This window comes from Grampus griseus (assembly GCF_964374135.1).
Source record: "Grampus griseus genome assembly, chromosome: 2".
In the NCBI taxonomy this organism is placed as follows: domain Eukaryota; kingdom Metazoa; phylum Chordata; class Mammalia; order Artiodactyla; family Delphinidae; genus Grampus; species Grampus griseus.
The window spans coordinates 102,592,496-102,607,451 of NC_139018.1; the positions used below are offsets into that span (position 1 = coordinate 102,592,496).

Genomic DNA, 14,956 nt, shown 5'->3' on the forward strand with positions numbered 1-14,956 from the left:
TTCTTTTTAGGAGAAACAGGGAAGCATGCCAACTGTTAACAAATTTAGTTAATTTTATATTGACTGACGGCCTTTGCAAATACATTTTTCTCATAAACTCTGAGGGGAAGGGAGGTGCACAAACGTATTTGCAAGGATAGATCATCAAAATCCCCTGTACTCTTTTCAGGCAATCTAACCAATGAAGAATCACCTTATTAACATGATGGAAATTCACAATTAAAAAGTGGGAGATACATAAAAATCTCAGAATTCATAAATCTTTTATAGGCCATTTCATTCACCTTCTTCCTCAGCATGTCCTTTTCCAAACCTGCTGACTCACAGCCCTTTCAGTGTGGCAGGAAACTTACTCTTTCACGAACTAAAATATTCAATGTAAAATCAGCTCTTACTACCTGTGCATCGGGTACCCACGATGGAACTGGGTTCAAGAAGAAAAAGCCACATAAATAAAGCTGAACTTGCTTATGAGGTATTTCAAATCATGAGTGCCACAAATGTTGTTTGAAGAAACAGGAGCAGAGCCCACATCAGCACTCCCAGCACCACACAGCTGAGCATACCCTATGGATCCAATCATGGGGCACACATGCAACCTCTCATTCTAAGCAAATCAGCACAAAGAGAGAAAACCTCTAAAAGAAAATAGAGGAAAGGGATCTCCAAAGCCAGAAAACCATTACAAAGTCAGCAGAAGGGATCTGCCTGCAGTAGTCAACCCTCTCTCAATTAGGACTTTTCTGTTTTCATGGGTTTGGGAAATCTGAAACCCTTGAGAAAAACTCTTGGGTATATTCAAAGCAAAAGTTCTCTGTTTAGATGTGCAGAATATGGCATTCTTTGCAATGCTTGGAAGTCAGGGCAAAGCTGCCGAGGTTGTATGATCAAAGCAAAGCTCTACGATAAAAATGTAAATTGACTCTCGTCTTCCTTGTTGATGAGAGAGAGATTGTACTTGAGAACAAATTTAATGATCTTTGCAACACGTAAGATGAAGCTGGGGAGGGACTGGTTATAATAAAGCTTTATTTTTTAAGTTCCCAAACTCTTAATTTTTATTTTTACGTATAACTTAGCAGACTCTTTAGTCCTAAGCATTTAGGAGCATACCTTTTCAACTTAGCATTAAGAAAACACAGGGGGCAAGTTCGACTTAAGTTTATATGACACTTGACATACTTCTTTCTATTGAGCTATTCAATAGCTCAAGATAGTAACGGCTAACAAGTACTGAATATGCTTCATGGGCTAGACACATGGATTTTCTTATTTATGCCTCAGAATTTTAAGAAGTAGCTTCTTACAATTATCATTCCCATTTTTTAGATGAGAAAACGGGGCCTTAAACAAATAAAGTATTACTCAAGATGATATAACTAGTAAGCAGAAGTTAAGGCTAGAACCCAAGTCTGTGAGCTACCAAGTTTTTTCTTAACCACAATGCCATCCTCCTCCTTAAGGAAGATATGGGATAATTTAGTGTGATAACAAAAGGAATTAACTGGGTGAGTTAGGATTAGAGAGAAGCCTTTAGGTTTTGGAATAATCATTTTGAGCAAACAGGAATATATCTCAAAATTATCCTGTATTTAGCTATGGGTCAACTTTAAATGCCCCCTGAAGTGGTTGGGAAGCAGCAGGTTGGATTTACTCTGGCTCCAGACAAGAAGAGGCCATGAGTTAGAACAGAAAGCTACCAAAGGCACTTGCCCTGCAAGGGCAGAGGCTTGCCTACAGAGGCTTGTCTACTTGCCTACAGAAGCAGGCATTAAAATATGCAGACAGGGGCTTCCCTGGTGGCGCAGTGGTTGAGAGTCCGCCTGCTGATGCAGGGGACACGGGCTCGTGCCCCGGTCCGGGAAGATCCCACATGCCGCGGAGCGGCTAGGCCCGTGAGCCATGGCGGAGCGGCTGGGCCCGTGAGCCATGGCCGCTGAGCCTGTGCGTCCGGAGCCTGTGCTCCGCAACGGGAGAGGCCACAACAGTGAGAGGCCCGTGTACCGCAAAAAACAAAACAAAAGTGCAGACAGGACAGTGAGAAAGGCTTAGGGTGACAGCTCCCCATTCTACCCTCCACATAGATTGTTAGCAAGCCTGAATTGGGATCCTGGCTCTGCTCTTTGCGAGCTATGTTGCAAATCACTAAATTTCTTTGGGCCCCAGTTTCCCCATCTGTAAACTAAGTAGGTTGAACTAGAAGACGTCTAATTTAATCTGAAGGCTGGAATAGATGTTAAATGTCTACGAGTCCAGTTACCTCACGGCACTCGCGTCTCTCATCATATCTGCTCCCTTAGAGGCCCAGTCTCACTTAGATACAGCTGTAGCCCAGTCCACTCTGCCAGCTCTGAGCTCCATTCCCTCCATCGTTGGCTCTAATTTCAAAACCGGTCCCTTTTAGCCACAACAATGTAGAATTTAGAAAAGGCTCAAAAATGACATGTTATTAAGGAAAGAATACTCTTATTTAAAAACAAAGATAGTGGGAGTTCTCACCAAGCAAATATTCTATTAATTAAATCCTACAGAACAGTTTTAAATTTTAAGGAATTAGAATACAATAAGATTCCCAACACTAAAACTACCTTGAACATAAATTTAATTTTTCTTCCAAGGAACTCAGGATCCCTTTAAACGTTTAACCTCAGGGATGTCATTAAGATGATACTTAGTTACTATATATAAAATAACCAACAAGGTCCTACTGTATAGCACAGGAAACTATACTCAATATCTTGTAATCACCTATAATGGAAAAGAACTTAAAAAAGAATACATACATATATATGTATAACTGAATCATTTTGTTGGACACCTGAAACACATTGTAAGTCAACCATACTTCAATAAAAATTAAAAAAGAAAAAGATGATACTTAGCATCTGCAAAACATTGTAGACATGAAAGGTGTAAGAGATTGGGCCACGGCTATACATCTCTAAGAGGTGACTCGGGAGACATAAAACAGGGAGAATCTCATTCCTACATGGAGGCAGAGTGTCAGACAGGCAGAGGTCACACAGCTCACCAAGAGGATACCACTGGTGAGAATATGCACAGTACGGTCTCCCTAGATGAGCTGGCTGACTTCAGGCTGACCTCCCCAGACCACAGCAGTCCTGAACATTTTGAGTACACCCGGAAGGTGGCTATTTTGAGCATAATACTAGACGAGAATATGAAGGGGTCAAGTCTTCCAAGGAGGAGAAAAATGCTCCTAACACCACCCTGCTTTTTATAGGAAATAAGTTGGACTGAGAATCCAGACCACTTGAACGTGAGTCACTGCAGCCTTGAGGATCTGGGCCCCTTGGATCTGAATGTGACAGTCTTGTGACTAGATTTTCCAGCCTGGAGCTAATCCTGATCCAGGACCTAGAAGTTAAAGCTTGAGTCAGAGCTCCGTGCAGATGTCAATTATCTGGGGCCTCGTGAGAACCGCATCTCCTCCCCGCCGTCAACTCTCTGCCCCAGTGAACTCAATCCAGACACTGTCCCAGGACTACTGTAGGTCTCAAGTTCCTTGAACATGACTGTCCTTAACCCCAGAGGACTCTACCCTCCAACTCAAAACCCTACCCTCTAGCGTGCGCCTGACTTCCTGCACAAAACCTGAAGCTCCTCCGGATGGAAGCGTCTCGTGGCTGTGATGTTCCCTTTATCTCACGCAGGGCTTATGCCCTCAGAGGCTGGGAAGACAGGCTTCCATAGGTGCAGCACTCGGAGAAGAAAACGCTCGTGAACAAAACAGGCAGCAGCAACTGTGGTGTTCACGGGGCCGGGGTTATCGGAGGGCACTGTGAGAAGGACATGTAGGATCTGGACACACAGAGCCACACAGGGGGATGGACAGTCAGAACAAGCACATCAAGTGTCCACTGAGAATTAGGCAGAGATGAAGAAGCGTGGCAGAGAGGGAGGGGACAGATGGAGTAGTATGGAACAGGAGAGCATACACGGTTTGGGCTTATTATGTTTCAGGCAGTGTGTGCCTTAGAGGGACGATGGAAATTAATCACCACAGTACCCCCCTGAGATAGGTACTGAAATCTCTAAGGCAAAAGAGGCACTGAGAGTTTAGGTAACTTGCTGGCGATCACATGGTGAGGGATTTGAACACAGGTGACGAGCCCCAGAGCCCTACCTACTCTTAATCACTCAATGATTCCATTGATTATAAAGACAGGGTGGTATTTAATTGGTATGATTCTTTAAAAAACTGTATTTAATATACACTCTACTATATATAAAATAGATAATCAACAAGGACCTACTGTATAGCACAGGGAACTCTACTCAGTACTCTGTAATAACCTACACAGGAAAAGAAACTGAAAAAGAATGGATATGTGTATATGTATAACTGAATCACTTTGCTGTACACCTGAAACGAACTCAACATTATAAATCAACTATAATATAAAATAAAAATTAAAAAAATATAATAAAAATATAAAATAAGAAACTGTTTTTAACTGGCATAATTAAATAAGAAAACGTTTAGTGACTGTTTTTCAAAAAATTACATGATGGAGTGTGTTTGACACAACCTCTAAATTCAGAGAGTAATCAGGGACAACCGATTTCACCACACAGTGCCTCCGATAATTCAATGCACTCTCCATGAGAGGCTCTCAAGAAACACTAAGAATTCCTCTGACTTTGAGACACTGTGAAGCCCAGATGCCTGTAATTCACAGAAAGGAGGGCCCACAAGACCCAGGGCGGAAGGTGCATGAATTCCCCATATAAGACCCAGTAGAATTTCAGGTTCGTAAAGTTCCATAATTGGCAAGTTCTGGGGTCTGGTCTGGAAAAGCATCATCAAAATCCAAAATGTGGCTCTTGATCATAAAATCTCTCTGACAGTTTAATGTGAATTCTCCTAGATTCAGTATAAAGCCACTTCCTCTTAGAAAGTAACTGATTATCATCTGCTGACTATTAAGCTATGAGGTACTTAATATCTATTTGGGGTTTCAGTACAGCCAAGTCCAATTCACCTGCGTCCTGGAACCCTTTCTCAAGCAGCAACGTTACTTCTGGCCATCTTCTGTAACGAATCTGTTACATCTCCCTGACCGCATCCCGGCCCAGGGGTGTAGTTCCTGACGCCTAGAAAACCCTACCTCTTAATAGGCATCCATCAATTTCCCTATTAAAATAGAACAAACCTTTATTTTGCTTCCAGCAGTAGTTGGGCGTCCTTTCTTGTCAGCCTGCAGATTTTCCGGAAATAAAGACTTTATAAAAGGTCTGGGAAAGGAGAAAGAGAATGCATTAGCAATCAGTAAGTACCCTGGGGGCTGGAAAGCCTGCTTCCATAGAGAATGGAGAGAGTCGTCCAGAAGCACAGAACCTTGGATACAGAATGGCCATCTGACTCAAGCCATCAAGTTGTGACCCGGGAGAAAAAAAGCAATGGACACAAGAAACGTAGAGAGAGAATTCTAAGACAGAAGCATCTTGGAGTCTAGACCTGAAAACTAAAATTTTAAACTCTGCCTTTCAAATTTCCCCACCCACTAGAACTGAGATACACCTTGGCAACAGGACACAACAGAGGGGGGTCAGTGTGGGTTTTCTGAGTTAAGTAAGATAGACCAGAATGCAGGGATTTCTATGAATTGTCCAGATTCAATGCAGATTCTGCTTTGCTCCAAAGCAGGGTTTCTCAGTCTCGGTGCTACTGATATTTGGGATTGGATAATTCTGTGCTGGGGCCTGGGGCTGCTTTACACACTCTAGGATGTTTCACAGATCAGTGGCCTCTGCCCACAAGATGTCAATAGGGCACTGTATCAACCCTCCCTTCCCTCAAGCAAAAAACCTAGACAAAACGTGTTTTGAGTATGAGCAATTTTAAGTGCAGCTAATCCACTAATGCTTTGCCTGCTGAATATGCAACTTCATTAGTAGTTGTAACTGAGCTACATCTGTCGACAGGCCTGCCTCAAAAGGCACAGGGCAGGGACAATGTCTTAGTCACCTTAGTGTCCCTGGTGTCTGGAACAGAGCCTAGTACACAGTAGGTGCTCAATAAATATTTGCGGATTGAATGAATGAATGAATGATGTGATCCATGTAAATTAGGAATCTGCCACTCAAAGGAAATTCCCCCTAAATGACTTATTGGGCATCACGGATTTTCTAGGAAGTCTCCACAGCATTCTACTTTCATAACCTCACCAGACACAATTATAGATTTTTTACAGCACATGTGTTTACCAAACAACAGACCATGTCTACATGACAGGAGTTTTACATGGAAGTATCAATAGCTCTTGAATTTTGCAGTAATTTTAATAATTAAAAAGAAAAAAATCTCTGAAAGCATGCCCGCACCTGATTTTCATAAACTCCAAAAGCCAGGACTTGTGGCTTACCTGACTTTTTAAGAGCAAATAGATTTTACGTTTTGAGAGAAGAATCTCCGAAGTGAGGGGTGTGAGTGCCACGAAAGTGCAGGCCTGGGGAGATGAGGGCCAGGGAGGAGGGGAGGCTGGAGGGAGGGGAAGAGGGTTAAACGGAGCAGAACTTCGAACCACGGACCAAAAAGGAAACTCAGTTTTGCTTTCATTGAAGTCAGGCCTTTTCTAGACAATTATCAGGCTTGCAGCTGTTGATCAAAGAAGTTAACCTTGATATTATGATAGTTGAAGTAACAGAGACTAAAATGGCAACTATTACTTGGAGACAGCTCTAAAACTTGTAAAATCTGGAAGACTGTGCAATATTGTACTTGCCAGGCATGGACAGGCCTGATCATGTAAATGACATCTCACATCACTACCCAGGACCACGGGGGACCTTTGCACGGAAGAGGCAAGGAAAGGACATGGCAAAGCTGGCCCTGGGAGCTCCAGCAGCTTGCAAGGCGGATGCCCCCACTGCTCTATGCTTTTAGCTTAGTCAGGGTCTTGGGGGTTAAAATGGATCTCTGAGTGCCCCTCCCTGAGTTCTTGAGCCATCTCCCAAGGGCTTCAGCAATTCAGGTTAACTTCGGTTTAGCTAAGCTATTAGCATTTTCAAAAACAGAGGGAGAATTCTTGGGATGATGTCCTGAGGGCAAAGTGTCACAGAGCCAGACTGTCTCACTCTTAGATAGTCAGGCACAGCCATCCCAACCCAACTCCAGAATGGGCACTTCTCCCTGATAAAACCATTGAAAATGATGAAACTGGGGGCCCTGAAGGGCATGCAGATAGCACTTAGCATGTGGGGTGGGAAGTATCAGGGGTACAAGGGAGAGACTAAGACCGGGGGGGGGGAAAAGCTGTTTTGAGAAGCTGAATTGTCTAATGATAACCCAGACCCAACAGCACAAGGAAACGTAACGCCGACCATTCGAATGTCACACGTTTGTTCTAATATTGAAAATCCGATCAAACTTCTATCCCGTGTCGGATAAGGCAAACACACTTACAGCTCACTGCTCTGCATAAGCTCGATCAGATCCATAAACAGCACATCACGGTTCCGCTCACAAAAGCCATCCATGTCATAGGATACCTGGCCAAGAATGGAAAGATATCGAATTTTACCCTTTAAGTATTTCATTGAACAAAACATCCAAGCTGGCATGGCTGTCCTCCAGAGAGTGTGTGTATTTCCAGATATAACAATTGGGCTTTCATCCCGATCTGTCACATTAAGGCTGTGCATGTTTTAACTTGTTAGATGACTTCAGCTGGCGATGGCCTGGAGATGCTGACGGATGGTCTCTGGCTGCTTACACGATCCAAATAGTACGTGACCAGGACCCCAGCTCTCATGATTACACAGCCCTTCTTCGATGGATCTATAGGCGTATGTAAATAATACACTTAATTCTTCCTCTAAATTTTAGGTAAGATGGAGTAAGATAAAACTCTCTGTGCTCACTAACGCACTGCAGTGGGCCATGTCATCTGAGGCTTTTCGATCTCTCCTACAAATGGTGTCAGAGTTAGATCAGTTTAGTTGAAGTCTCATGCTCAAGGACCCTCCTTAGTTAATAAGAGACTTATTGGGATGAAGGGTGAGACCAATGAATTTCCACAGTACTAGGAAGTCCCCAGATATCATGACATCAATTTACTTATCTGTGTATCACCAGTACCCACACAAAGCTTGGTACCCAGTAGCACCCAGTAATCACGCATTTTATGAGAACCCCAAAGGGAGCCTCTGGTCCTTATGTATACTCCCAGGGAGGATGGGCAAGTAAAAAATGCAAGCTTGTGATTGCGTAAGAGGCGAGAAAAAAATCTCATTCCTTCAGCAGTTAATATATAGGTTGGGGCTTCCCTGGTGGCGCAGTGGTTGAGAGTCTGCCTGCTAATGCAGGGGACACGGGTTCGAGCCCTGGTCTGGGAGAATCCCACATGCCGCGGAGCAACTAAGCCCGTGAGTCATAACTACTGAGCCTGCGCTCCGCAACAAGACAGGCCGCAATAGTGAGAGGCCCGCGCACCGCGATGAAGAGTGGCCCCCGCTTGCCACAACTAGAGAAAGTCCTCGCACAGAAACGAAGACCCAACACAGCAAAAATAAATAAATTAATAAACTCCTACCCCCAACACCTTTAAAAAAAAAAAAAATATATATATATATATATATATAGGTTGATTCATGCTTATGTTATATTAAGGATGATTCATGCTAAAAAATACACAGTGGTGTATACACACTATCTTTTGTTTGTCTCTCCAAATATTTCATGGGTCCCATGTTGTTGAATGAATGAATGATGGATGAATAAAACACAGTGAGGCACATAAAACTCTATGGACACTGCTTTCAGTTGCCTCGTGAGAAAATAGATTACAGACCCAAAGACTTATTAATACAGATAGACATTGAAAAGGATAGCTTCCCCTTTCCTGCTGAAGCCCTGCTCCCTGGCCATACCTTCCCAGCGTAATGGTGAATAATGAAGCCTTGGTTCCAGCTGTTGAAGTGCTCATGGTTCCCAATCTGCATCTGAAGTTTCTGGAGCAGCGTCTGATCTGCTCCCTCACCCACCGCGTGCATCGTGGCACATACATCATCCAGGATGCTCATGATCCCAGGGGGGTTCTGATGGGACCAAGAGAGCAAAGTCCCAACTCAGTGACTGTTTTAAAACATATACTGTTTATCAGGTCTTTCCTTAAGCAAGGAAACCGCTCCCTAGATTTAAGATACCATCTTGAAAGTCAATCTTTCCCTTTGAGGGAGAATGCTATTAATACTCCCAAATGGGAGTCACCACTTAGATCTAACGATGGGGGAAAGTCCATTTTCAAAAACAAAAAGAGAATAGTTTAACTCCCTGAAGTTTTATTCAAAGCCATAAACAGAAAGATCATTATCTGCTCACTCCTATTTGTACTAGGGTAATTTTTTAAACCCGAAAGATAAAAACATTTCCCTTGGACCCTAATTCATTTCTTAATGTTCGCTTTCAGCCTGTTACCCATATAGACATGGTTAATACAGCTACACACTGGACACATTCTATCATGTATTACTTTTTCTGCATAGCACTAGTTTATAAATAATCCTGCTGTTTTACACAGTCTTTATACTTATTATTTTGATGGCTATATTTCCCTACTCTTCTATGCTACCGTTTATTTAAGGACTGAGTTCTCTATGGATGTTTTCACTGTTTCCAGTTGGGACTTTTATAAAAAAACAGAACACAACAGTACCGTACAGATCTCTCTCTATACCCTTTTATTTCCTTTTGAATCATTTCTAGGGCTAAAGTCCTAGAAGTTGTATAAATGGTCTAGGAGGCAGGGCCAAGTTTATATCTCTTCATATGCTATGCCATCAACATAAGTCATAACTGTCTTCCCTTAAGATTCAGTAACAACCTCCGTTCGTAAATTGGCAATGTACTCATACACACGTGTATATTAACTACAAGAGTAAAACTCTATTTTCACACATATACCCATAAGCAAAATAAATGTAATCGCTACAACTCTCTGCAAATCAGAGCCGTCACTTTGCTTATTCTAATACAATGACAGAGAGAACACAAACTCACGTAGTGTAAACCTGTGAGCCGTGAAGAGACACACCAGACCGATACTTACAACTTTGTTCTCGATGAGGTCACACACGATTTTGTTATTAAAGTAATCGATGGGTGTCCATCTGATGCCTTCTTGAACATATTCTTCCTGTAGAACAGAAAGTGGGAATTCACAGTATTACCCAGTGGAGACCAGCTGGAGCTCTGCACATGATGGATACCACAGGCACAGGAATCATGAGGAAAGAAAAACCTGAATGCCCTTCAATAAAAACTTGCAATCTTAATTTTTTCTAAGAGGAAGAGGAAAGGGGCATTTCATTGCTTGGTCATTTTTATGTTTGGTTGGAACCATATGGAATTGATCCCATACAATTGTTTTTGACTTTAAAATGGCTTAACCTGTAGGTCCAGTTATAGAACAATCTTTTTGAACTCAACATGGAACAGAAGTACAGATTAGCATCTAGGTACTTAAAGGGAAGGCCCCTCATTGGCCCCTCATTCAGGTCTCATTACACTTGACGAACACCATCACACTCTCCCGGTTTTCCTCCTTCCTCATCAGTCTGGCTTTGTTAGCTTCCTTTGCTGGCTCTTTCTTTTTATCCAGATCCTTATACTGATGGAGACTTTCAGGGCTCAATCTCCCAGCCTTGTTTCCTCCACTCTCGTTCTCTAGGTAATTCCAATCAACTCCCTGGCTTAAAATAACACCTATAGCCTAATGACACCTGAATTCATTTCTCTAGTCTAGACTTCCCCACTGAGTTCCAGATTCATATATTGATGTATTTCATACACTGGAATTTCCACCCAGAGGTATAACAGGCCTCTCAAACCTACCAGGTTCTGGCCCTCCATCCCTCCACTGTCTCCAACCAACTGCTCTCATCTTACCCTTCAGTAAAGAGTCTCCCCATTGGCCCTGTTATTCAAGCTACAGAGGTAGGAATCATCCCTGACTCCTTTTCCCTTTGGTAATTATACTGAGCAACTCAGGCTGACTCACTCTCCAAAACATATGCCAGCTCTGACCACGTCACCACAGCACCACCTCTACTGCTGCCATCACTGTCTACTCACCCCCTTTCTTGCCCAGTCTCAGGCAGGAGGCTCCTAACCGGTTTTGAAACTTCCACTCCTGTTTGCCCTCCCCTGCCCCACCCTACCTGTAGGTCTACAGAGCCAGAGACACCTGGTCAAAAACAAACAAATCAGCTCGCGTCACTCTCTAGTCAAAATTCTCCAACGGCTTCCCATCGTACTTACTCTAAAATCTGCCACCCCCTACACAGTTCCTCTGTGATCTAGCCTCCGCCTTCTTCTCCCACCTCAGTCTCTACCATGTCCTCCCTTAGGGTTTTGCTCTAGCTACACTGATGGACTGGAAGAATCCCAGGGCAGAGGTTTCTGTGAAAACCATTGGTCACTGGGGTTCCTAAGCAGAGGCACGAACACGTCCATGAACAAACATTCCTCAAACAGCCCTTGATATGTGTAATGGGTTGAATGTGTCCCCCAAGATTTTGTGTCCACCTAGAACCTCAAAATGTGAGGAAATAGGATGTCTGTAGGTATAATTAGCTAGGAATCTCGTAAATAAAATTATCGCGGATTTAGGGTGATCCCTAAATCCAATGACTGGCGCCTTTATAAGAGAAAAGAATGAGATTTGGATGCAGACAGAAGGTCATGTGAAGACACAGGCAGAGATTGAAGTTAGGCTGCCACAAGACCAGGAATGCCAGGAGCCACCACAAGCTAGAAAAGGCAAGGAAGGATTTTCTCCTAGAGCCCTTGGAACGAGTGTTACCCTAGTGACAGTTTGATTTTGAATTCTGGCCTCCTGACCTGGGAGAGAAAAAAATTTTATTGTTTTAAGCAATCCAGTTTGTGGTACCTTATTACAGCGACCCAAGAAATCGACCAACGGTAGGGACCAGGATAAAAGGGAACCTGCCCTGGACTTTCAGAAGGTAGTATAAGCCAGACAAGTTACCTCAAGTCCAAATTTAAATACCAGCTTTGTTAAAGACACATTTATTTTTATGTTAGGTTGGGAGCAGAGCAAATCTGAGAAAACCAAGTTTTCCTTTGGAACACAGTATATGCCACAGACAGCTGGGGTTGGAATAGGCTTCCATTTCTACTTGGTCAATGAGTCAGAGAGTAGTAAAAACAGCCAGTCCTAAGTCCAACTTCACAGCATCATTTACTTAAAGAAGAAAGAAAAGGTAGCAGATGGTGTTTATACTTCAGACTAAAATGTCACAGTGGCATATGGTATTTCTGCCTGACTCTATTAAGTACATTTCCTAATACAAGACTAAAATCTGAATCTATTACCAAAAGAGAGAAATCTATACCCTTTAAAACAAAACAAATTAGAAATAGAACAAGATGAAGGAAGGGGGACTGCTCACCTGTTCTGCCTTTAATGTGAGTTCAATAAAAATCTGCTGTAATTTTTCATTAACAAAATTGATACAAAACTGTTCAAAGCCATTTTTCTGGGGGAAAAAAAGGAAAATGTTACTTTCATGTAATTGTTTCTGCAAAATCATTTTAAAGTCGTTTGTTGAGTGATTTAGTGAAAAGGCTTAACAGAAATGTTGGTGGCATCAGTAGAAAGCAGCGTAGTTTATATTTAGGAGAAACTAATTTGGTAAAAGTACATGAAGAACTCAGAGGCAAAAATGAGCCATGATGGTTTTTCTTCCATGGCCTAGAATTATTTCTTTCAAGCCAGGTAAAAAGTATCTCCCTTCGTAGTCTCCAACTACTCAAACTGGTCTTACCTGAAATATTTCAAAGCCATAGATGTCTAGGACACCAATGTTGTATTCCTCGTGGTCCTTCTCCATCGCTTTGTTGATGGACTAGAAGAAAGTAACCAGCATGGTAAGTAATTCCTTTTACATTCATATTAAAAATGGGCATGCATGGGGGGAAGGGAAGCAGCTACTCCCAGTTACTAGAAATAGAGGATGACAAAAAGACAGGTGAATTGCCCCTTAAAAAAAGGTCTCAGTGCAATGTCAAGTACTTTGGGAAACCACCAGAATCCAATAAAAACTAGTCTGGTAGGGAAAAAAAAGTTTGCTTAATGATGAAAACCACTCATTTCTGGCAGAGCTAGTTTGTCTCAAGAAGTCTTAAGATTTAGAAGAAAATATCATCTTGGGTGATTGAAGTCAAACCTATTTCACAAAAAGAACCAATATTGCAAGATTTGTAAATATTATTTCCATTGACCCCATTCAGTACAGACATACTTCAGAGATACTGCAGGTTTGCCTCCAGACCACTGCAATAAAGCAAATGTCACAAAAAAGTGAGTCACAGCATATCTCTGGGTTTCCCAGTGCATATAAAAGTTATGTTTACACTATACGGCAGTCTATTAAGTGTGCAATAGCATTACATCTAAAAAAAAGTACATACTTTCATCAAAAAGTACTTTATTGCTAAAAAAATGCTATCTTCTGAGCCTTTAGCAAGTCACAGTAGTAACATCAAAGATCACAGAACACCATCACAAATATAATAACGAAAAAATTTGAAATATCGCGAGAGTTACCAAAACGTGACACAGAGACACGAAATGTTGTAGGAAAAACGGTACCGGCAGACTTGTTCAACAGAGTTGCCACAAACCTTCAATTGGTAAAAAAAACACAGTATCTGCAAAGTGCAATAAAATGAGGGATGCCCTGTAGTCAATTAATGATCACCTAACATAATACGGCAGGAATGTCAAGAAGACAGTCTCTATTCTCAGAGGCAACTATGGATAGTAATACCATAAATTAGTATTAAAGGGAAGGTAATAAAAGCAGCTTACACATATTCAACAATCACCTGTGCCAGGCTTCGCTAAGGGCTTCTCAAGTGCTGTTTCATTTAATTCTCACTACAATTCTCTTGACAACAGTGACAACATCATAAAGCATAAGATCACACTGGACAAGAGGAAGGGTCTGGAATTAAATTTAAGTAGTATGAGGACTATATCTGTGTTCTTGACCACTGTGAGGAGAGACGTGTAATCAATGGAACAGACAATGATAGGAGGGTAGGTGGAGGTGAGAGGGGGTTGGTGAGGACTGCAGGGGAGGGAGGAAAATTCCTGGGGGTGGTGAACAACCGGATGAATTTTTAAGTACCAGAGGTGTTTTCCAGGTGAAGAAAAGGACACTCATCTTTTATGAGTCAATGGGTAATGATACACAGCACTTAGCCCAGTGCCTGGCAAACAGTCAGGGCTTAGTAAATGTCAGCTCCAATTAGTATCGCTTATCTACCTCATTATACCACACAAAAAATCAAGGGAAGACAGAAAGGAAATAAGGTGGGAAGGCCAGCACCGGAAGGTGCACTGAACAGAGACAAGAGATGTGGGTTCTAACCCCAGTTCGGCACTACCCTCTTGCTGAATGGCCTTGGGCGAAACCACCAACACTCAGGGCTAAGATTCCCTTCTCAGTAAAAATGAGGGGCCTGGACAAGGTAAAAGAATGACTAATGTTTCGTTATGACCCTGACCTTCCCAAGCAATCTTACCCTTAAAATAACCACAAGTAGTACACAGAATAACTACCCTATCCTGCCCCGACTTACTCAACCCTAAACACACCCACCATACTTTAAGCCTTATAGATGTTGCTGCCTGGACTCAAACACAGACTTTTTGGATCTAATGGCCAGGCTGCTGTCCCTTGACTAGGGTCCCCCTGGGGTCCTTTCTGGCTTGAATATGTAAAAGGCAGAGGAATGAAATAGCTGGAGCACTGCCGAATTACCTGGGCTCAATTCCTAGTTTATCACTTAATAGTGGTGTGCCCTTGGGGAAGTTCCTTAACCTCTCTGTGCCTGTTAGCTTATCCGTAAGATAGAGATAATAATACCTAAGTCACAGGGTTGTTGTAAAAATTAAGTTAT

The 14,956-nt window shown here is 42.4% G+C and overlaps 1 protein-coding gene across 2 annotated transcripts in view; it reads right to left on the reverse strand.

Annotated features, from left to right (window-relative positions):
• MYO1E (myosin IE) overlaps positions 1-14,956 on the reverse strand; it is a 205,261-nt gene that overhangs the window by 49,524 nt on the left and 140,781 nt on the right. For both annotated transcript variants that reach the window (XM_082648354.1, XM_082648353.1), the window contains exons 11-16: positions 12,814-12,894; positions 12,439-12,525; positions 10,074-10,160; positions 8,896-9,063; positions 7,430-7,515; positions 5,178-5,259 (exon numbers count right to left, since the gene is read on the reverse strand). In XM_082648354.1, the coding sequence (XP_082504480.1) occupies positions 5,178-5,259; positions 7,430-7,515; positions 8,896-9,063; positions 10,074-10,160; positions 12,439-12,525; positions 12,814-12,894 (591 nt within the window). The remainder of the gene's footprint in view (positions 1-5,177; positions 5,260-7,429; positions 7,516-8,895; positions 9,064-10,073; positions 10,161-12,438; positions 12,526-12,813; positions 12,895-14,956) is intronic.